Below are 23,395 nucleotides of genomic sequence, written 5' to 3'. Positions count from 1 at the left end.
GTTCCCAGGGGTTCCATGCTGTCTTGAGCTGTAGAAAGGCTGCTCGGTCCTTCCCAATCCTGAACTTAACATCTGCATCTGTCCCTCCCACACTCCCTATTGATGATACTTCCTTAGGAAGTGAAGGAGTCTACCTCCTCGAGAGCATTTATCTGTAGCAATACTGTGTTAGTACACGTAGTGTTCATACTCCTGACTTTGATCTTCTTTGGGCGGATGCTCAGGCCTACTTGTGCAGAGGAATCCTTGAGTCTGGTTGTTTTGTCCTGCATCTGCTGATGGTTGTGGGACAGTAGAGCAAAATCATCAGCAAGCTCCAGGTAATCTAGCTGAGACCAAACTGTCCACTGTATACCATTCTTTTTCTGGTCGGTTGCCGTCTTCATCACCCAGTCAATAATCAGGAGGAAAAAGGAATGGAGACAGAGGGTGCCCTTGTCTCATCCGGTCTTGATCTGAAACTGTCGTGTGGGCTGTCCTTCATACACAACTCTGCAGCTCACCCTATTATTGCTGTGCTGTATCAGATTAATGATCTTCTGTGGTACTCTGTAGTGCCTCGGGAGTTTCCATAGAGTCACTGTCGAATGCCTTTTCGTAGTCCACAACGTTGATGTAGAGTGGTGAATTCCATTCCAATGACTGCTCCACTACGATGCGTAGTGTGGCAATCAGGTCGCGCATGATCTGTTCTTCCTGAATCCCGCCTGTTGATAGATCTGAGCTGAGGTCGACTGCGCTTTTTATCCTATCCAAAAAACCTTGCTTGGCACCGACAACAGGGTGCACTGGCTGATGTCGCCCTACTTTGGAAGCTTAATGATGTAGCCCTCCAGTCAGCTGGGATTTCCTCCTCCTCCACCTATATCTTGCCAAACAGCGGGTACATAAGCTTTACAGTGGTATCCGCGTCTGCTTTCAGCACTTCTCCAGGAATACCGTCTGGGCGCTCCTCGCATGCAACCTTGGTAGCGTCCCTGGTTCTGCTCCTTTTCCATCAACTCCTGCAGCACCTGGAACTTGTTGGAAAGCGTCAGCCGGAAGCTGTGCTGCACTCTCTCGTCCCTCAGTTGTCCTACGTCATCGTAGATCTGTCGCCTGCCTGTGGTTCCTGGGAGTTCCTCCTCAGCTTCAGCTTCACCCTGACGGTGAGCAAGTGGTGGTCAGACGCTGCATCAGCCCCTCTCCTCACTATCAGTCCTGTAGCGACCTCCGGAACTTCTTGTTGATGCACAGGTGGTCTATTTGATTTTCTGTGAAGTGATCCGGTGACACCCATGTGGCCTTATGGATCCTTCTGTGAGGGAAAATGATTGCCACTGATGACAAGTTTGTTAAGGGCACGCAAACAACTACAGACAACCCCCATAGTTGCTCATCTCACCGAGATCATGTCACTCCATAACCTCTTAACCCGGTGTTATCCTGTCCGATCTTGGTGTTGAAATCACCCGTTAGAAAGATGACATCTCCCTCTTAGCAGTTGTCCAATACGGCCTGGAGCTGATGGTAGGAATGTTGTTTGTCCTCATCACTGTCATTAGTAGGGGCATAACACCGAATAACGTTCAACTTGATTCTTTTCTTCTTGGTGGCAAAAACTGCTCTGATGATCCTCGATCCATGTGCCTCCCATCGTATGAGCGCTGTCTGGGTTGTAGGAGAAAGAAGTAGGGCGACTCCCTCTGTGTGGGAGGAGTCTTCGTCCTGAGTACAACAGCGTCTCACCACTTACAAGGCGTCTCTGTCCTGACTGTATCCATCTGGTCTCACTAATCCCTAGTAGCGTTAGGTTGTATCTTTTTATTTCTGCTGCAATCTAGCTTACCTTTCCACTGTGGTACATGGTCTTAACGTTCCAGGTTCCAGAAGTGGTGCTCCTGGTCAAAGGAAAGGGGATCCGTCCTGTGGCTTCCGATATTCGGCTTTCATCGCACGATTTCATACGTCCTCTAAAAGATGTCCTTTCCTCGAATAGAATAAGTTATCTGTTTCTCTCACGTGACGTTTCTATAGCAAGAGTTGTTTCTACAGGGTGGGGCAGCTATATATCCCCACACTTAACCTATCTCCGGGCTTGGGACCAGTACTGGCGGAGGTTTTCCATATACGAACAACACTAACTTTCCCTTAAAATGTTAAAACAGCCATTAGAAAGGGATAACATGTCCCCAAAAGTGAAATTATGCCGGGAAAGTTCCCAAACATTTACTTGGAAAACTCTTTTTTCTCAGGCAGGTCTCATAGATTTGTGCACAGAGGCACTGAGTGTTGTCCGTACATGAAGCTCTTTTCGCGATTTGTTTCTTAGTTTTTTTCATTTTCGTTTTCAAATCGAAAACAAGGGAACCAAATCTACACTGACCTTGAAGGTAGCCAGAGAAGGTAGCCGGAATCAATAGCACAGAGTTTCAAACCATAATGGAAGACTTTTGAATTTTTCATTAATACAGCATATATATAGTTTAATTATCCTTTTCACATCCTTATTTTTTTTTAAGTTTTACTTGTTTGTAATCATTGTATATTTAAATACTACAATGGCTAATATTACTCGTGCTTTTCTGCTTGTCATTCTCGTATTCGTATACTTCTTGCTGTTTGACTGTTAACGGCCCAATGGGTGAAAGTACAGAAGCGAGGGAACCCATAGTGATAAGTAGCAATGTATACGTACAACTTTCGATCCCCGCAACCCCGACTGCAGACCGCTCTAATGACTTTATTTATGGCTAAACTGAATTACTGGCCAGTTTATTGATATTTTTTATTTCGTGGTTAATAGCTACATTAAGCAATAGCTACATGTTAAGCAATTAGTTACCCGGACAGCGTTTACCAGCAAAGTCAACAATTTTGCAGTTGCTACTGCTAACCTGAAAGCGTAGACTTGTATAGTTCAGGTATACCACTAAATATTTTTTAAGTTGCGGTTTTACGTATCTGGCAGTCAACACCTCAGTGCTTTTGAAGGTACAAAACAAGCAAAAAAGGTAAGACAAATTTTAAAATTGTATTGATGAGGTGTTGTTATGTTTTGTCGACTTAATTTAATGGCCTTAATGGAATGAATTAAATTTGAATTACCGTGCTCTGCTGGTGTTCTATGAAGAAATATTAATATCAAGGTACGATACACATATTTCTTTATGCTGCCATCATAAACAGTTCCTCAGCTTTTTTCAAATCTGCAGCATCTTCTGATGGTATACAAAATTAATGCGCTTGGCATGAAGACACCAGTAAATATGAGAAAACCACGATTTTCCAACGGAATTGTCTTATGCTTCCCTCGATAATCTAAAACCAGTGGCAAACGTTGAGCAGCCAATAACAGGATCTCCCTCAACGCACCCCCAGACCATACCAACAGTAAACGAATGTGGAGACACGAAGTCAGTTAACTCCCAGAGTAACACGGGGAGCACAAACAATCCACGACCTCCCGCAGTCACACCTCAAGTCCAGTGTCAAGCAAACATCAGCAGCAGCTGGTAGACTTTACCAAATCCCTTGCAAAACAACTGAGCTTACGCCAGCTGCCTCATCATGAGCCAGGAGTGTTCGTGAGTGATGCATTTGAAATATTGATTGAACACGGTGGGTTCCCCTTATGAGAGCAACTCCACTGCTTGTAGAAATACTCTAAAGGTGCGGCAAGGCAGTTGAGGGCTACTCTCTACCTCAGAAATGAGTCGCCATAGCGTTTCTCTAGTAGTTTTTCATACGACCAAGAAAAGAAAAACTACTACAGAAACGCTATGGTGACCCATTTGTTGTCGCAAATGCCTTAAGGAATATAACTGGATTCTTGGCCGAAAATTCCGACGGAATAGCCCTGCAAAACTGCGCGGATTTCTGATAGAGTGTGAAACTGTCACAAAAAGCATTGGCACCTTAGAGGTCCTCAATAATGAACGTGAGAACAGAGAAATGGTTTCAAAACTCCGTGACTTGTTAATAAGCTGATGGACCAGAAAGGTTGCGACAAAGAAGGAACAAGGTGGAAAGTTTCCTACCTTTTGCGATTTTTTTGCCAGGGAATTAAACCAAGTGCATCAATTAAATGAGTGACTTCCATACAAGAAGACCCATAGGCTAACCTATTGGTCCAAAGAAGTGGGTGAGCGCGACGAGTTTGTTCATGCTTTGGATGCTTGTTAAAAGGGCACATGTCAAAGTATTGCCGACAAAGGCTGACCCGCAGAAACTGCTCCAAACATCATCTTACATCCTTGGCGAAACTAAGAAGGAAGCTCGAGTTAGGCCCAGTGGGAACTGGGAACGCTGGTTCAGGACACCAACACAAACACAAGTCAGTCAACTCAAACACTCGAATGGACCTCCTCGGCGAAATCACGGATTGCAACCCGAGAGCTCGATGACTGTTCCTGTATTGATTTCCCATTTTGATCGACCAGAGCATGTGCGGCTAGTCTACATTTATGCCTTTATTAGATATCCCATAAACATTTAGGCCTATCCTAGGAGACAAATGCGATGCCCTTGGTGTGGATGGACCGAAGGTTCAACTTCTGCTCCCTACCATGACTGCAAAGGAGCAAAAGGTATCAAGCCACAAGATTAATGGACTGCTCGTGAGAGGATACAGCAGTGAGATCAAGCAGAGAAGCCATACCAGCTAATAGTAGCCATATCCCAACTACGCCTATCGCCAGAAAATGGCGTTACCTTGAAGGAATAGCGAATAACTTGATGTCTACAGCAAATTATGAAATAGATCTCCTAATTGGGTGCAACTGCTCTGCCCACGTGCCACGCCGTGGCACGTGATGGTCAATTTTTCGCATCAGCCATAAGACAGTTACCTGCAAGGTGCATCATTTGTTGGAAGATGATCAGTAAACAAGTAAACATGTGGTCTTCTCACTGACAAGAAGAAGGTGAAGGAAATCACTGAATTTTCACAGATGCTGAAGTTAAACTTCCCTGAGAAGAAACCAGACGAAACCAACCTGTCACAGAATGGCATGCAGTTCCTTAACACTCATCAAAGATCATCAACGAAAGGATGGTGACTATGAAATCCCCTTACTATTCCATGGGCCAGAGCGGGATTTCCAGAATAACATATTGATGGCAGTGCAACGCTTTGACCTTCTCAAGGCTCACTTCAAGAAAAATTCTACGTATCACTCTGACTGCGCCACCTTTCTACAGGACATCATCAGCAAGAGCCATGCAGCTAGAGGAAGTGCCTAGTACCGATATCGGCAACTCACATTATACATCATGGGCTGTTAACTATGTAGGGGCAGGTTTTACATCGGTCGTCGGCCCCCGCGGTAGTTACAGAATGTGCAGGGATCATATATGCATTACTAGTAACGTGGTTTATTGCATTACATGTCGTCGCTGTGGTAAACTGTACATGTGCATCGGAGGGACCAAGCGTCGCCCCCTGGTGACCGCCTCGCAGAACACTTGCGCACTGTGCGCCTACAAACACCTAGTCTCACTGTTGCGCAGCACTTTTGCGCGCTGCCACATACCCTAGGCTATTTTATTTTGCGTACCTTTGTATAGCGTGAAGAATGTGTGTCTGACCATACAGCAAGGGTCTAACGTCGCCTGTAGATACATGTACATCAATGCGAACTTCGTTTCTAAATCAGCTGTAAATGCAGGTAGGTCATTTCCTTACGCGCTTCCCAGCCTTTGCCGAACTATGATTGGGTATTGTGTTTCGCGCTTCACTGACACGATTCGCCCCTCATACCTATGGGCACTTTGAAATTTCACCTCTAACGTTTGTGTATGGAGCAATATTTTATCTCGAATTTCACAAAAGGTGAAATTTAATCAAACTCTAAATTTTTTGATTCATAAAAGTCGATTTCATATACCCGCTACAAAGTTCCAATGACATGTTAATTTGGTCCGATTCTCCAAATTTTTTTCGAAGTGCAAAATGAAATGCGCCCTATAGTATTCTTTTTTACCATCTGTAGTTAGGTGAGTGGAGGTTATAATGATTTACTAGAATGTATCACTTTTTTAGAACTTCTGTATTTTTGTGGGATTTTCTGAGATTTTTTTAATAATAATGTTCATATCATTCGCTCGATTCAGCGCCTGATTCGAGGTGCAGGGTGAAGAGCAAATTCATTACCAGACCACTTTACAATACGCCGTGAATATTGAAAACTGAAGGAGGGGGGCCTATACAAGTCTTACATGCATCCTTCAGTTCGCGACAAATATGGAACTTGTTCAATGTTGTGCTCTAAAGCACATTATGATAGGCCTTTGTATAAAAATATGCGTTCACAGTGCCAGAAATTCAACTTTTGGGTTTGACGAAGCCCCCCCCCGTCTCTGGTAAGGCAACGGGCCTAGGCCCGAGGGGAGGGATAAGTTGGCGGGATGCCAAGTTGGCTAGGTCCTGATTTGGTGGGTGATGCGCTTGCATGGTGCCGAAGTGACCAGGTACCCTCTGACTATACTCAGTCTCAATACTAACATGACTGCTTGGTGTGTTGCTTGAATCCTGAAACCCTAAAACTGGAAAGGTAAAGAAAACATGCGATTAAGTAAGTGAATCCAGTGATGTTGTCAGTGGACATTACAGAAAGTGTCAGTTGTGGCTTTGCTCAGATTGGTAAAAAAAATTAACCAATCCAGAGTTATGACAAATTGGCAAGCTATGACAATTATTGGAACATTCAACCTGAAATAATATTGGATATTCTCGTATTCGGTTGCAAGACACATGTTTGGTCAAAAATGTCCTCTTGACAAGATATGGTTGTTGACAATAATAGACTGATATGTTGTAATCATTTTGTAGGATTGCTGTGGAACTTCAGGGAGAGAGAAAGAAAGGAAATGGGTTGCTTGTCCTGCAAGAATAAAGTGCAGTTGGCATGATTCCTTTGAAGGCATGTTTTAAAGGGAGATTCAGGCATGTGTAGTACATTCAACCTTAGTTTCTTGTTAAGAGCACTGTGACTCCTGAGTTACAAAGATATTTCACAGATTGCGTTTCCAATCCTTTGGATACAAATACAATATTTTTATTTCATTTTCATCCACAGCTGATTAAATAAAAGTTGTTCTTTGTTTCAGAATTTTTTTTGGGGGGGGGTGGAATTTATGGAGGCAGTTTACTGCCAGGTAAAAAACCCCGAAAGATTTGGAATGATGCATCTGTCATTTCCAGCTGGGTATTGGTCACCAGCCCTCTTCCCAATTCAATATTCTTAGTATACTTTGAGAACTTAGGGCCTACTGTTAGGTTCCAACATAATTATTACAATACCAAACACACAATTTTCAACCATGGCTGGATGGTGGAAGGTCCAGAATTCCATATAGTAACCTTTCCCTATGGATACAGCAATTTTTGTCCAAATTCAATTTCAAATATCTCAAGTTGGCAATGTCAAATTTTAAATCTCATCAGTACAAACGTGTTTTAAAACTTCTACTTTATGTCTGTAGTCAGGTTTTTATGCATAGCCCATCCAATTGTTGCAAATGAATTTTTTCACTAGTTTTTTGTTTGATTTGCTGTAACGTTTAAGAAAAGCACGCCGTAACATGGAAACACCCATACAATCCATTGCAGGCTACCTAGAGCAAGCCCTGTGATTGATCAGATTGTCCAAGATTTGTGATGTAACAGGTCATCCAAACTATGGTAATACTCCAGTCTGATAGTTATCGTTTTGGAACAATTCTTCCAGGCAAGCTGTCATGTTGAAGAAAACAAGGAAGAGGGCATTTTCCAATGATATTTCTAAAGAGGCATCTTTAAAAATTGCCGTTAGTTCATTTTAAATTCTGAGGGCACCAGTGGCATAGCTAGGATTGTACTGGGGGCACTAGCATCATATGGGGGGCACCAGCTTTCAGATGTGTGTTTTCTGGTGTGCGTTTTTAATTTCACTTTTTTTTAATGTTACAAACATCCCGAAAAGCAACAGCAGGTATTGGAATGGTCTAGACAGTCTGATCAAGACGGTGAACTCAGGAAGGATGGTTGGGTTTGTCCAAAGGCTTCATTCCTCACTGGCTATGAATAGATCCACACACTATCATCAATTTCATCCTCTGAGTATCTCAGAAAAAAGCTGGGATCAATCCTATATGATGGGTGTGGGGAATACCTGTACACTTGGTTATATGATGAGGGGAAGCAATCAATCTTCAAGCAAGGCAACCTGTACATCAATGGAGTGAAATAAGTCCCTCCTCATGAACAATCCGTGATGTGGCTTGGTTTCTCTTTCTTAATCGTGAAATGGTCAGGTGGTGATGATTGCTTACATATGCAGTGGAGTAGTCTTTTCTTCCCTGACTAGGACTATATAATCAGTTATTTAGTTGTTTGCTTATCTTTGTTAGTACATGTGTTTGGTTTTCTTTAATTGTTTACTTTGCTATTGTATGTATTATTAAGGGAATAAATATGTGTTTTGCCAGTCTTTAACAACCATTTAATAAGACCAGCTCAGGAGAATGGACGCTGTGGCCCGGGCATTATCAGCATTCATTCTCCTGAGCAAGGTCTTAAACTTTAGTTTAGTACTGACCAAGCACACAGTCATTCCCTTTTCGTAAATACCTTTTTATTCAGAGAGTCAAAAGAAGTCAACATACGATGGATTTTTCACGATTTTGTTCTAAAACTTTACTTTCATTTTTCCGAACACCCCGTCCATTTTATGGTATATTCCTTTTGAAAGTTGTCCAATAAAATCCCCTTCATTGAACTTGGCGTGCTCATGGTGTGTCATGTGCACACGGACTCCTGACCAATCAGACCCGATTAAAGTGTCTTGTATCCATGTGTGAGCGCATGATTTATGCAGCGGGCATTATCACTTCACAGTAGGCATTATCAAATGTTAATACACAGTCACGTGATGCATTTCGACCAACAGATCTAGAAAAACTATCCCAGGTATTTATGAATTTGTGTCGTTACTCTGTACATCGCTATCACGATATGCCTGTTAAGTTTCTGTGTGTCTCTTGCAATTCTTTGTGATATTTGTTAATACTTGGACTCACTTAAAATGCACATCTCTCACTACTCAGGAGTATAATAAACTATTAATCATCAAACTTGGTTCTGCTATGCATGCCTTCAAATGTTGCCCATTTAATTCATTAGACAATGCAAATTTCCATGATATAATTTGTGATTCCGCAAGTAAGCCTACTGCCAAAGCATCCTCTGAGTCTGACTTGCCTTTATTAGGAAATACCAGAACCCAGAATCTGATGCCCAATCTGATGCCCATCACTGTTACTACTCCACCGAGAATGACGTGTAGTTTCCTTTTTAACAATGACGACAGCCAGGAACTAAAATGCTGCATCACAATATAAGGAGTCTCCCCAAATTTTGATAATTTTAAAATGGTAAGTAATATTTCAGTTACTGGTCTGAGACATGGCTTAAAGATGATACATCAATGCTCTCTATATCTAGGTTCAAACTGATTTGAAAAATAAAACAGAGGTGGTGGTGCTGCCCTTTTTGTGCAAAATGATATTAAAATTACATAAGCCATGATCTGAATTATTCTAATATCTCAATGTAATCACTTTTTATTGAGCTAAGGCAAAAAATCTTATATATTTGTTTTTAATAACACTACTTGTATATGGTAGATGAATGGCGATAGAAGTATTACTTCATATGCACAAAGACCATTGAATCTTTATACCTCATAACACTACATACGCAAGCAGTTGCAAACGCTATTTAAATGATAGCTGAATGTGTATAAAAGCTTTATAAAAAATTCTGAACATAACATTCAACTTCTTTGCTATGAAGAGCCTGGTGAAGTCATGTATAAACTATACTAAACTATAAACTAAATACCAGTAATTAATGGCCAAGGTGTTGTACCGAACACTATTCAGAATAACTGTCAAGGGGTAGAGACCACTGATATCACAAGGGATTACTTACAAGTGCACACGTACTTGTTCCATAGTTGTAGGAACCACACGTTGAATCAGAGACATTATGGGGACCCAGAAGGTTAATGGGACAAATTGTCCACATAATTGGGCCCCCCTAACAAAGGAACCATTTTCATAATTTGCACGGTGAAGGCCTGAGCACACTGATCCTGTCCCCAGGGCTCAATTTCATGGTGCTGCCTAGCAGTTAGCAGAAAATTCATGCTTTATACCATTAAATGTTACTGATTTCATAGCAGTGCTTGGCGTGGTCATGCAAACAACAGCACATGCATAGATTTCCATTGGTACATCTCTAAGTTAAGCAAATATCCCTAGGTAAGCTTTTCTTTTGCTTTGCTTAGTGCTTATGGTGGATTACCCTATGCAAATTAATTGTGTGCACATGATACACAACTCTATCTAATATCACCTGCAGTCCATTAATGCTCTCGATGCTTGCAATAGCTGGTATTAGATCTTCGCTAATTACCTTGCTCAATAAATCCAAGACTCATCAAGTCATCCACATCACTTCACGCAACCAAAGGAATGAGGAGTTGCTTCCTCCTGTACACTAAAGTCCTGTAGAGGTCAAACCCTGTAGTCAAGCACGTAATCCAGGAGTTGTCTATGATGATCACATGCTATGACGTCTCACATTAACAACTTGTGTCGCGTTGCATTTCATTCTCTCTGGACCATTAGCCAGTTGAGGAGGTTCCTAGACAGGGCCACGACTGAACGTTGCGTACACGCATTCATTTCATCTTGACTTGACTGCTGTAATGCCTTGCTATATGGGTTGCCAGACTGAAGTAAGCAAGCTTCACTGTATTCAGAATACAGCCTGCATAGTACTTGATGGGGCTAAAAAGTCTGAGAGTACTAAAAAATTCGATGTCAACTTCACTGGCTCCCCATTTGGAAACGTATGCTTTTCAAGATTTTTCTTGGTCTTCAAATCCTTGAATGGATCAGGCCCAGAGTACATTAATGACCTCCCGACCCCTTATGTTCACTCTTGCTCCTTGTACTCAAACTCCCTTTCGGGGCTGCTGCAACATCCTCAAGACGTACGACTAGGAGGAAGTAGGGTAGGACTGCTTCTACCTACAGTGACAGATCATTCTCTGTTGCTGCACCAGTTGATTGACTGAACAAGCTCCCTCTCTACATAAGACATGCCCCTACTGTCAGTTGTTTTCAAACTCGTCTGACGACCTATCTCTTTAATTTATAACGTTCTTTTGTTTTAGTTTAATTTTAGCTATAATTTTTATGTTATGATCATTACTTCACTGGGAAGTATAACTGGGGGCTCTGTCTGTCTTGGAGAGTGGGATGTCAGTGATTGACCAGACACTCAGCACCATCGTCCCCTCATCACCCAGAGGTTAGCGGACCTGCTGGGAAATGGCTAGCCTCACAGGACCTTGTAAACAGGGTGCAGTTTGTCTGGGGAGATCCCCCATGCCTGGCCTTCTTTCCTCAGATAGACTGTGTCCCTGCAACATAGCTCCTATGCGGTATACTAATATACAGGGTGTCCACATAAAACGTATACAAAGATAAAAATTACTGTAATAGCAAAACTACTTTATAAATATGGGAAAGAGAAATATATCTCTAGAAGGGGCAGAATGCCCCCTTTGTAATGGTATACAGCTTGTGATATTATTGACACAGATGAGTGAACAAACTAGACCGATGTTAAGGTACTGAAATCGGCACTGTGACAAGTTTGCATGTGTGATTAACAAGGCTAGACCATGCAAGTGTGCAGAATACCAAATGCCTTTGCTTTGAAAACTATGAGAAGTTGCATATTGATAACAAAAGGCAGCATGTGGGGTGAAGGCGATTTCTTTTTATGGCGGTACCTGCAGAGCCAAATTTTCACTACACCCTCAGCTAATGTTCAGGAGTTAATGTGCAAGAACAGTGGAAGAAGTCAATGGTCTCCGTCAAGACCTTGAAATGATCAGACGAGCAGTAAGGGACATGTTACGAAGATGTCAGATGTGCATTGACAGGAATGGTGGCCATATGGAGGACTTAGCACATTAAACTGATGTAGTAAGTAGCGAAAACAAAGTAGATAAGATTGATTTAGGTACATTCCTTGTTTTGAAGAATGCGTTCTTAAAGCAAAGGCATTTGGTATTCTCCACACTTGCATGGTCTAGCCTTGTTAATCACACATGCAAACTTGTCAGAGTGCCGATTTCAGTACCTTAACATCGGTCTAGTTTGTTCACTCATCTGTGTCAATAATATCACAAGCTGTATACCATCATTGCAAAGGGGGCATTCTGCCCCTTCTAGAGATATGTTTCACTTTCCCATGAAGTAATTTTGCTATTACATTAGTTTTTATCTTGGTATACTTTTTTATGTGGACACCCTGTATGTACATCAAACTATTATTGTATTACTCATTTCTAATTGTCATGTATTTTTGTCTTGCCAGAAAAGTCAATGTAAATCGCCCTAAGGCTAATTTAACGCCAGGCGTTAGCCAAATCTATTTCATTAGTATTATTTTTTTATTGGTCAATCAGTTAAGCTACCCTTTAAGACAAATTTCATAGTTAAAAAGGTATCTAAAAGAAGCAAACTCTTGAAGAGAAGGGAAAGTGTCTGTGTGTGAAAACAGTCAACATAAAAGAAAATAACTCCTGACTGCATTAACAAAATTCATGGTGCTAAGCTTACAACTGGAGGGGCATTGTCCACCATGACAGCAAAGTTGGTGAGATGGTTACAGGAACAGTTGATGTGGGTGGTGTTGAAGGAGTCCACAGAGCAACCCTTGGTGGACCAGCCACCCACCCCGTCAAACCTGCCACATAGGAAGACAGCAAACACATGTTAGAATATGTTGGAACAGCTTGAAGACATTCAACATAAAGGCAGAAAATCTTTACCAATGGACTTATGCAACATACACTTACCTGGTGTAGTACGGTGAGTTACATTGCCACATCCCAAAAATAAAGTTGCACACAAGATTCGAAAAATTGTGATAACAAATTCAATTTAGCATCTCCTAGCCCTCTTCACCAGGCATGGGGCCTGTTTATTTCACTTGGATCCGGATCATGATCAGTGATCCGACATTGGTTCACTGACACCAGAACACGCCTAAAGGATAGCTCGAACCAGCTTGGGGATCATTGATTGAAATCCAGATCCATGCAGATGAATGCAGAGAAAATGGCCTATCTGAAAATATTGATTTGATTATAACCACTAAGATAACATCATCTATGATTTAATTTGAAAATGCAAACAAAACATCATAAACTCCTTTGTTATCCTCACATGGCAATAAGTCTACTGGGTGCCAATACTTAATGCAATGTACATGTAATTCATGGTAGCCAACAGCTGCATCTGGGTTTAATCTTTGGTTACGCAGTCAAAAAATTCCCAATCAGGCCACAAATTCTTCAATCTGGATGAGCTGCTCTTGTGGCATCCGTTTAAAACCTGACTTACAAGGAGAAGTCCCAGAAGACGCACTGTGGATTGTAGGTGTTTGCTTGACCCAGGGTAGCGATCTCCAAGATGATTGGGTACAGCAGATTGTCGGTGCTGCCCTCAGTGGCTAGGTGGTCATACAGTGACAATGAGATGACGGGGGTGTTGATGACTTGACCAACGGCACCCTCTGATGGCCTAATCAGAAGTAAGGAAATTGCTCAATATGATGAATTTAAAGTAAAACAAAATTGAATCATAAAGTATAGCTCCAGGGTGTGTGAGTAGAGCATAAAAAATGGCCAAAATTAGCTGAAATTGCAAACGCAAAGTATATACAGCATAGGGGCTACAGCCCGCTTAAAGCCCTGGGAAACTTTTGAAATGTGTGATGCATGGTGGTGTAACCACTAGTCATTTTTCTTGCAATTTATGCATATTTTCAATTTAATATTTTGCCTGAAATTTAACTTCCTGAAGATTAAATGAACTAGTATACCAATATTGTAAATATCAACGTTTGTAGAGTGAGTTTGCCCTTTTCCCAAATGATTCAACCACATTTTCAAATTTTCGATCCTTTGTTTCAAAGAATACCTATCGCATGTCAAGGCTCTTGGATTGTGTCACCTGCCCGTCTACGGTGTATTTCATCAATGTCCATTTCCGCGCATTTGTACCCTGAGGATCGGTCTTGTCAAAGATTGTATCCAAGTAAGAACTTCTTTGGACAATTATACACTTGTTTTGCATGGACATTTTCATGAGTGTATGTCCAAAAATTGTTTGTAATCTCGTATAAAACGATGCACATCGAGCGTGTAAAAACCACCTAATAATGCATGGCACAAGAACTTTGCCACCTGCCAGCTGTACATGGGAAGCTGTCTATCAGCGAAAGCAAACATTTACCAACCTTATTTCAAGCTGCAAATTTACAGTGAAATGTGTGCTACTGCGAGTTATAGTGGAGATAGTTATAGTCACCACTTCCACTGACGACGGCTGTAACAAGTCCCACAGACACATATATGAGTATTGACGTTTCATTTGCTGCCAATCACAACACAATGACCAGGTGGTCCCAGGACACTGTTTAAACACAAGGCTTGCACTTCAAGCCCCGCCGAAAAATGCCCACGTAGCTTTGTATATGCTGTACATGTACACATGTACATGTTCATGTACATGTACATGCAATCACGGGCATAAAGGCACTCCAGTCCTGTCTTTTCCCATGCATTCGGTGTCGGGAAGAAAAAAACATGAAACCAGCACTTGCGCAAAGAAGGAAATGAGGAAAATCTGGCCTGTTGGTGGCAAAAAGCAGAAAATGAAATGGTACACTCAACTAAAAAAGTGGAAATTCGCTAAAAAGTAGAGATTTCACACCCCTATTTTTCTGAAGCCCCTGAGACTTCATTCAGCTCACATTCAGTGTCAGATAGAGTTAACATCATTTTGTGATGTACAGAACAAACACAAAATGGTGCAGTTGGAATGAAGCTTCATATTGAGGCAATGATGAGTGCATACTTTGAATGATGAAGATGTGATGAACATTTCGGCACACAGTTCTGTGCAGCGTAGTAAGAAGCAAACAGTTGCTAAAGCTTTCACAGACATTTTCAGAAAATCAGATTTGTTCAAATACACCCAGCCATATACCCAGACATCCAGCCATTCCAAAAAGTTAGATCAGTGTAACTGGCCGATAAAAAAAGAAAGGTGCATATTTGTTCTGAAATGCAGTGAAGCAAAGGCAATTTTAAGGACTACTGCATTTTCGTTCCTTTGCAGAGCTTGCAGAAAGCCCCTAAATTATGCCTCAAAGCTCAGAAAGGTCATAAAGTTTACAGAAATTTTCAAATTTTGGGCCCTCTGAAAAAATGTTTGCCCCCCCCAAAAAAAATCAGTCCTGGATCTGCCTTTACACTGCACTACGCTACAAATCTGATCCATCAGAAGTTAATTTGCAGTATTTACAACCAACATTTGCACTATGACTTGATTAATTCAGAGAACATTTCAATGTTTTGAACCTGAATGGTCAATTCAGGCCAAGGCAGGGCATAGTTCCATTGGAGACTTACTTGACGCTGGAATCTGATTGGTTAGGTAAGAGCTCTCCCACTGTGTTGTACTTGATATAGGACGCTAAAGCGACGTTGCTTTCGATGGAAATCATGGAGGGGTCGTCCACTTCCGGTTTGGGTTGGATTACGCCCTCAGGAATGTGTATTCGTGTAGTATCCCGCTCAATTCCATCCTCCCACTGGTCAATCTCGTAATTGGGGATGACTATTGAGTTTCGGTCCTCCCGAACAATAACGTCATGGTGCATCACTGATAAGATTCAAATGTTAAAAACAGGAATGGTACCTTTTTAGAAAAAAAGTGATGTATTCTATGCCAGCAGTGATCAGAAAGACATCGCTTGCAAGGAACTGAACAATACAGATCTGAACTGATTTTATCAGTTTTTATTAACCACTTCACGCTGAGGGAGCCTGAAATCGGACAAAGGAGCCAGGTCTTGTAACAAAAGACCACATTCTGAACAAAAGACCAAGCTGCTGGGACTTGAACATTACAAAGGATTACAATACAAAGGATTACAACCATGGACCAAAGCTCTCCAGTGCTGCAATGCTGAGCAACACAATACCGCTGCACACCAATCTGGCCCCCTTGAAAAAGATGCCAACATTGAACTGCTCTAGTTTCGAGACCAAAAGCAAATTACGCAACACCGAACAATCTGGGCTCTCTTCACAAGGTAGCAGGCCTGGCTGAAATACACGGGCATCAATAGATGTTGTGTGTCAGGTTAAAGTAGCCGCCAAACAGTCATTTGTGTGGGCATAAACATCCAGTAAATGAAGTAATAAATATTTGAAGAATTTTGAAAAACCATGAAAAATGCCCGTATTTGTGCACAGCCATTTTAATTAAACCCGGCGCGAAGTGGTTAAAGATGTGAAAACTTTTCTTAATTTCTGATATCAAAAGAAACCTCAAAGAAACATTTCATTTCAAACTGTAATGTGAAGGCAGTGTAGACAAAAACAGATTAGATTTGCCTTTCATCTGAGTGAAAAATGTCACTAATAATTACACCTAAATTTGCCAATCAAAGTGCTCTAGTCACATTGTATTACACACCCAAAGCTTGTTGGTTGCTATGCACAGTACATTTCATTCACCATTCTGTAACAATTGCTGACATCAACTGACAAGCATTATTCCATCTTGAAACTAATTCTAGGCATGAGAGTTGTCTGTACATCAGATTCCATGCTACCAAGGAATTGTGCCTTACCAATGTTGGGAGCAACAATGAAGATCTCTGGAATGTGTGTGTAATCAGATGTGATGGCCGTTACGGCTGTCTTGGCTATGTTAGCACCAAAGGCCTCCAGGGCTGATATGACCTCTGGTACACCTTTTGAACTCCTCTGTATGATGGCCCAGTGGGCCTTGTTCACAGGGTCTAGCAGGCGGCTGGCTATCTCAACCACTTTCTACAGATGGGGAGAAAGGCCCAAGAAAATGGAGACATTGATAAAAACCACTGCTACCAAGAATGTACAGTACCAATGGTTCAAGACTCATTCACTGACTCAGGACTCAAGGCATGAATGCAAATGCAAATTTGTTTCACTGTTGTTTCACTGTGAATTTACAAAACTTTTCCACTCGGATGAATCTGTTGCAAAATCTGATGTCAAACTTCCATTCCTGTTTGTCATTCACATCAAGTGTGAGCAGCTATTAATTAGACACGTAGACGAACTAGGCCAAAAAGACAACAAACAAATATTTTTCTATTTTTTTAATGGAGGAAAATTAATGAAATGGGCAAGAAGTACTCATTCTGACAGGTCTTCTCGTATCTTCTCATACATTTGTCTAATTGCAGTAGTCACTGCAAACCACGATTCACTACTATGAACCCTAGGCCATATGCTTTAGCGACTGCAGAAACAAGTTTGTCACACCAAATTGGTAACCCGGTAATGCTTGAGGTGGCACATATAGAACACAGAACCAGAAATGGTTACATCATCTAGAGAATGTAAAAGGCAGCAGATGATATAGTTTATAAATATCATTTACACTTTAACATTTGACATGTTTTGTACTCTGCTACTCTCACTCAACAGTATTACTCTAGAATAATAATAAAGTACTTATTTTAGTTTGCTACATGTAAAAACAAATTTGGGACTACAATTTAGGGTAGACCAAAGAACTGCCTGCTTATTTTCTGCCATTTTAAATCAGTTTTAACTGTGACATCATATCGGCACTACCAAAGTTGCAAAATCAGTCAATAAATGACCACAGCAAAACATATTTCTCATCACATCCACAATAGTACGCCTTCAGTTCAATCCAGACCAACTCACCCTTGTGAAGGAGCTCCTGATAGCAGCAGTCACATTCAGCCCTTCCTGTTTGCTCTCATGGTTCAGCACCAAGACCAAGACATTGTAGGTGAAGTTAACGTCCGCTCCATACATCCTCTCTGTCTCTAGGGTAGCCTGGTGAACTTTCTCCACAACAGAGAAGGACAAATCTGGGTTCAGACGCTTGACTTTCTGAAGATCGGCAATCTATTGAGTAAAACAAAAAAAGGAAAAAGAATGAAAGAAACAAACCCAACAGGGTATGGAACTGTTAATGTGAATTTGAGGTTTTAAAGAATGTTTGCCATATGGGCAACCCATTGAGCAACTCTTTAAACTTAACACTGACAGCAACATATCAGTGCTTTCATGGTCAAACAAAAGCACCTTTAAGCTATTCAACTTTTTTCCTAATGAAATGTAATGAAATGTAACGAAACATAAATGCAATTTCCGGTAATAACAGAGATCATAAAATACATAGAACAGTGCTAATAATAGCCAGTTACATTAGCTTCAAAATCTTCATTTCTATGCTCAGTTGCTCTTAGCTCATTCATTTAATATAAGAAAACAACTACTTGCCATGTCAGTGAGTGCATGGAAAGCCTCTGACATGCATCTGAAGAGGTCAGGCTCCAGCCAATTGTCATCCAGTGAACATTGTCGGCTGGCTTTGCCAAATGAGTTTGGAGGGCAGTCTACCAATGCCACTTGGTTGAACTTGGTTTTGGGCCACCAGATTCCCTCAGCAAAGCGCTTCGGACAAGAGTCATACACCACTGTAAAGACAGAGTTTAAGATGGGTTATAGGCAGTGTTCTTACTGTTTGCTAAGGTTTCAAATGCTCAGGCTTCTCATCTAGGCCCACTCTGGAACTGCCAGGAATCCTCAAGTGGAATTCTCAGTCCATACGTATAGTCTGAATAAAGCTTCAATATCTTCGAGATGAAGACAGTAAGAAGGACCAGTGCAGTGATACCCTTCTGACATCTGACACAAGGTCAACTCATCCAAATACACACATGCACATTTGGGACTGCATTCTGTGAGCACACCTACTGGAAAGCTGCACTAAGCAAACAACACAGAGGGCAGAAGTCTACAGAAAATCAGAAAAACCTTTGAAGGAGTTGTGTCCTACATTACGTCAGGTTTCAGTCTTTGTGCACACTTGTGCTACAGAAGAATGGACTTTTCCAAGTAGGAAACATTGGAAACAATACATTCCCACCAGAATGCAAAGCGTAGCTTCTCCTCAATAAACACAGGAACATTTCCATTATATTTGTTTTTTCTCAAATCTTGGCTTCCTTTCAACATCAGCTTCCTGATTCTATGTTTTGAGTGTAGTCCCTTCACACCCTTCCTTTTGCTGCTGCATAAACGTTGAGTTGTCTAATGTGAGACCGAAATTGGAAGAATTGTCATTTGGTTTCTGCAGTAAACATTTGAAGCTGATAAAGCCACAGATGGACACTAAGTGGACATTTAAGAAAAAGAAAACCAATTAGGTTGAACTGTAACTGACCTTTACAACCTTGGAGTGTGACCTCAGCATAGGGGTCAGCACAGGAGTCACATACCCTGCCCATTACATCCCTCTTGCAGTAACACTGTCCAGTTTGATGGTCACATTCTGGTCCATATGACCCATCTGGGTAACAGTTACATGGGTAGCAGGAGTCACTATTTACTGGTTGGTAATAGTTTTCCTGCCAAGATCAAACAAGAAATTTTTTCCAAGATTGGTTTTAACCACTTGCTGCCGGGTGGTTTGAAAAATGTAGTGCACACATACAGGCGATTTTCAAGATTTTCGGTTTTCAAAATTCTTCAAAAGTTCATCATTTCAATTAATGGACGTTTACACTCACGGAATACTGTCTGATGGCCACTCTAGCCTGACAGACAAAATCTATTGATGCCAGAGTATTTCAGTCAGACCTACAGCCTTGTAAAAATAGCCCAGATTGTGCAGTATTATATAACTCTCTTTTGTTCACGAACCTGGCACAGTGCGAAGCTGACCTCTTATCAATAGGGGCCAGATTAGCGTGCAGTGGTGCTATGTGGATGATCGCTACGGTGGTGGAGCGCTTTTGTCCCCGGTGGTAATCCACTTGCCTCTAAATGCCCAAACCGTGGTATACTGTTTCAAAACAAGGCTGGATTATCTCCACTATTGAGAGTGAAAAAATGTCGGTAATGCCCAGCAGCTCAGTCTTTTGTGCTGAGCACGGTCTTTTGTTACAAGGCCTAGCTCTTTTGTCCCGGTTTTGGGCTCCCCGGCTTTGAGTCTATGTGCTTGAAAACAGGTCCCCCGGCAGCAAGTGGTTAAGGTACAATAAAATGGCACTGGAGAAAAGTCTGCCTGATTTAAATTACCACTTGGCCATGATTTAAAATACATTAACTAAAAGAGAAACAGTTGTGGGAATCCTTAAAACCTGTTTACTGATGACAATCATCAACAAGTTTGGTATATATGTAATAGTCATGCAACTTTAGTCAACTTTAATATCAGTTGGTTAAAATATTGAAGATTTTTGGTGGGTCCATTTAGGACAAGTTTACATGCTCTTAACTGGTGCATGTTTAAATTTTGAAGATTGTTTAACTTCTCTCAAACACATTGGTAACAGTAGAGACAAAGTGACTCACCTCACAGTAACATTCACCAGTGGTTTTATTGCAGTCTGAACTGAAGCCTCTTCCCTCATCACACTCACAGGGCCCACAGATCTTGTAGCCCCACCAGTCATCGTCACACTCCTCCACCTCATTCTGGCAGTGGTCACCGTAATACTGACCTGAGCACTCGCAGATGTAACCATAGGGAGAAGCGCTGGATGGCCGGCAGGTTGAGCCGTGCTGACAGATGTTGAGGTTGCAGGCACTGGTACACTCTGGCCCATAATGCCCTGCAAACAGAAAAATCAAAATGAAAGTGTTTGGCAAAAACGGTCCAACCAATTTCAACACTGAAATTACTACAAAGATTATACAAATATGAATATTTTCATTGAATTCTACTTTATTTAAATCTTTTTATCAAATAACTTGTTAACTTGTTAATCTTTCGACTCAAACCGCATACTCAACACTCACCCAGGATGGACAGATTCACGACTCTGCTGAAGAAACACTTATTCAAATTTTGAAAATAAGTGCTTCAAAATGCCTGCTTAAAGCACTTTATAAATGCAATTTACTATTATTTCCTGGTCCTGCACAAGTTCTTGATTTTTACCTGGATCCATCATATTGCTTTTCTTTTTGCCTCTTTAGATTCTCATTGAAATGTTTGATTATATGATCAGAAAAACTGCAGTTATCCTATAAATAAGAAGTCCATTCACTTGTACACTTTTTGATAAGAGATCTGATATTGTTACAATTCAGTTAATGAGTCAAAGGATAAATGGGCCTTTGAGAAAGCAGAATCTGCTGTAACTCTGTAACTGTTGGTGGTGTTAGCTAGGAAGTACGTGGGCTGGAAGGTCACAGTGCAGCAGACAAAAACAGAGGTAGCAAGAAGGCCAGGCCACCAGTAATGACATTCAAAGGTTCAAAATGGGAGAGAAACACCAGTAAAAAGCCAATGGTGAACATACCTTGGTTGCAGATGCACTCATACTTCCCCCAGAGATCCACACAGGTACTGGCAGCTGGGCAACTGACTGACTCAAAGGAACAGGAGTCTACTTGAACACAGCCCAGCTGGATGTTCCGCTGCTTGGCTATAGCCAATGAAAGGACATTATCCCCAACCTTCAGGCCTTGTGTGCAGCCTGTGAAGCCGTGCCTGGTATCCTCTGCAGTAACTAAGCCACCAACGTAGACAGTGCTGACACTCTGACCATCAATGGTGTCCTGGGCAGCCACGGATGTCTGGTGGGAATGAATAAAACATGTCCAAAGAGAACACATGAAACTGGTCGAAACCTAAGCAAAGTGATCTACATCCTTCAGGAAAGCATTAGAGCTTTTAAGATACCATAACTTTCAAGACAATGTTGTAGATGACTCTATCACAAGTGCATTCACAAGACCAATCACAAGAGGCACAGTGAACAGAGGCAAAGGAGTACCTTGGTCTTACTTCAGTTGAATAGTGTATGACCCAATGGCTTGTGATGGACTTGCAATAGGCACAAATGCGGCAGCAAGCTACTCAAGGTAAAAAGTAGAAAGGTAGTGGGTACTTGTCAAAGGATGCAGGGAAGGGCATGGAATCAACAACAATGCTAAACTGAAGGGTATTAACGAGAAAATGGTGTGATCATCCAACTACTGCCCAAGAGGTAACGTGAAGACCCCTGCCATTTCATCATCCTTCCCAAACATGCACCTCATCTCATTTGCTCCTGTGCAAGAAATGCATTTGGCTCACTGGAATGGCCATAGCAGCCTACGTTACAGTAGATGCTACAAAGTGACCAAGGGGATGGATAACTCACCGTGTGTTGGTTGAAGTCTAGTGTCAGTACAATCTGGTTGTTCTTCCACTCAGCAGTGAAGTCGTGCCACTGGCCGTCATTCACTTGAACTCCCTCCAGTTTAGCAGTCACTGTAGGCGTCCGATACTGAATCTCGCCAGACTCCAGCTACAAAATAAATAACACACCATCATTTGCATCAACCAATGTCTGACATGAGTTACTATCAGGGTGAATTGCTGATTCAAGAAACCCTGATTGACCACTGTGTAAACATGGGATGATACACCTTCATTTTTGACAAAGACTGTAAGAAAAGTACAATTTATTCATGAAAAGTGGAAGGAGCAATCAGAAAGCACCCAACAAGCATATAACTTACTTCATGTTTTGATGTCACTTTCCCAATGCTTACCTGAAAGGCAGGTTTATTAACCAAATCTAACTTTGTATTATATAATACCACTATGGGATACCTGAAAGAAGTAAATCTCCAAATAGCGATAATAAGAACATCCAGTATAGTTTTTTACAGGTCTGTACATTAACTTCCTTATTACTCAATTGATGGTGTTTTCAACACAGCAAAGAATGTAAAGGAACAGTGAAAGCTTAGTGAAAAGGAACTACTTATACTAGTCCACCATTTCTCTTCCCTCCCACTGAATATAATCTCACCTCAATATGTATGCTGAGTGAAGACGAGAGCTGAATGTTCATCAGGACTCCGTTAAAGTCTCTGGTGCGGAACACCACACGGTTCAGCCACGGTATGCTGGCAGGAGAGGTCAGATCTTTAAAGGTCAAGAGGCCATTGCCATGGAAAGTCATCACATCTGAGAGATCTGTAATTTAGAAAGTGAATGATACTCACTTCAGAGCTCAGTTTTTAAAACCTTAAGAAACACCCACAGTTTAGAAATATTACATATAGATGTCACACAGAACCATTCCTCAAAGGAAAGAATGTTTGACACTAGAAAGAAACAAGCAATGAAAGTATGATTTACAAAGTAATCTTCTGTTGATAAAATAAGGTTTTAGACAGCACTTTCTGAGGAAAAAATCAAGAGTTTATAAATATCTCCAGATGACAGAGTATAAATATTC

The 23,395-nt window shown here is 41.4% G+C and overlaps 1 protein-coding gene across 1 annotated transcript in view; it reads right to left on the bottom strand.

The window, feature by feature from the left end:
• Nucleotides 1-8,631: 8,631 nt before the first annotated feature.
• LOC110984908 (cadherin EGF LAG seven-pass G-type receptor 2-like) overlaps nucleotides 8,632-23,395 on the bottom strand; it is a 61,459-nt gene continuing 46,695 nt past the window's right edge. The window contains exons 8-18 of the mRNA XM_087135658.1: nucleotides 22,964-23,130; nucleotides 22,307-22,453; nucleotides 21,461-21,737; nucleotides 20,508-20,767; nucleotides 19,375-19,558; nucleotides 18,429-18,625; nucleotides 17,844-18,050; nucleotides 16,754-16,955; nucleotides 15,525-15,777; nucleotides 13,450-13,629; nucleotides 8,632-12,790 (exon numbers count right to left, since the gene is read on the bottom strand). Coding sequence (XP_086991784.1) covers nucleotides 12,646-12,790; nucleotides 13,450-13,629; nucleotides 15,525-15,777; nucleotides 16,754-16,955; nucleotides 17,844-18,050; nucleotides 18,429-18,625; nucleotides 19,375-19,558; nucleotides 20,508-20,767; nucleotides 21,461-21,737; nucleotides 22,307-22,453; nucleotides 22,964-23,130 — 2,219 coding nt within the window. The 3' untranslated portion in view covers nucleotides 8,632-12,645. The remainder of the gene's footprint in view (nucleotides 12,791-13,449; nucleotides 13,630-15,524; nucleotides 15,778-16,753; nucleotides 16,956-17,843; nucleotides 18,051-18,428; nucleotides 18,626-19,374; nucleotides 19,559-20,507; nucleotides 20,768-21,460; nucleotides 21,738-22,306; nucleotides 22,454-22,963; nucleotides 23,131-23,395) is intronic.

This window comes from Acanthaster planci, linkage group LG04 (assembly GCF_054643075.1).
Source record: "Acanthaster planci isolate LZ-2023a linkage group LG04, COTS_SCS, whole genome shotgun sequence".
Taxonomy (NCBI): Eukaryota; Metazoa; Echinodermata; class Asteroidea; order Valvatida; family Acanthasteridae; genus Acanthaster; species Acanthaster planci.
Note: the sequence above shows the minus strand (reverse complement) of the source record. Positions and strands in the feature narration are given on the sequence as shown.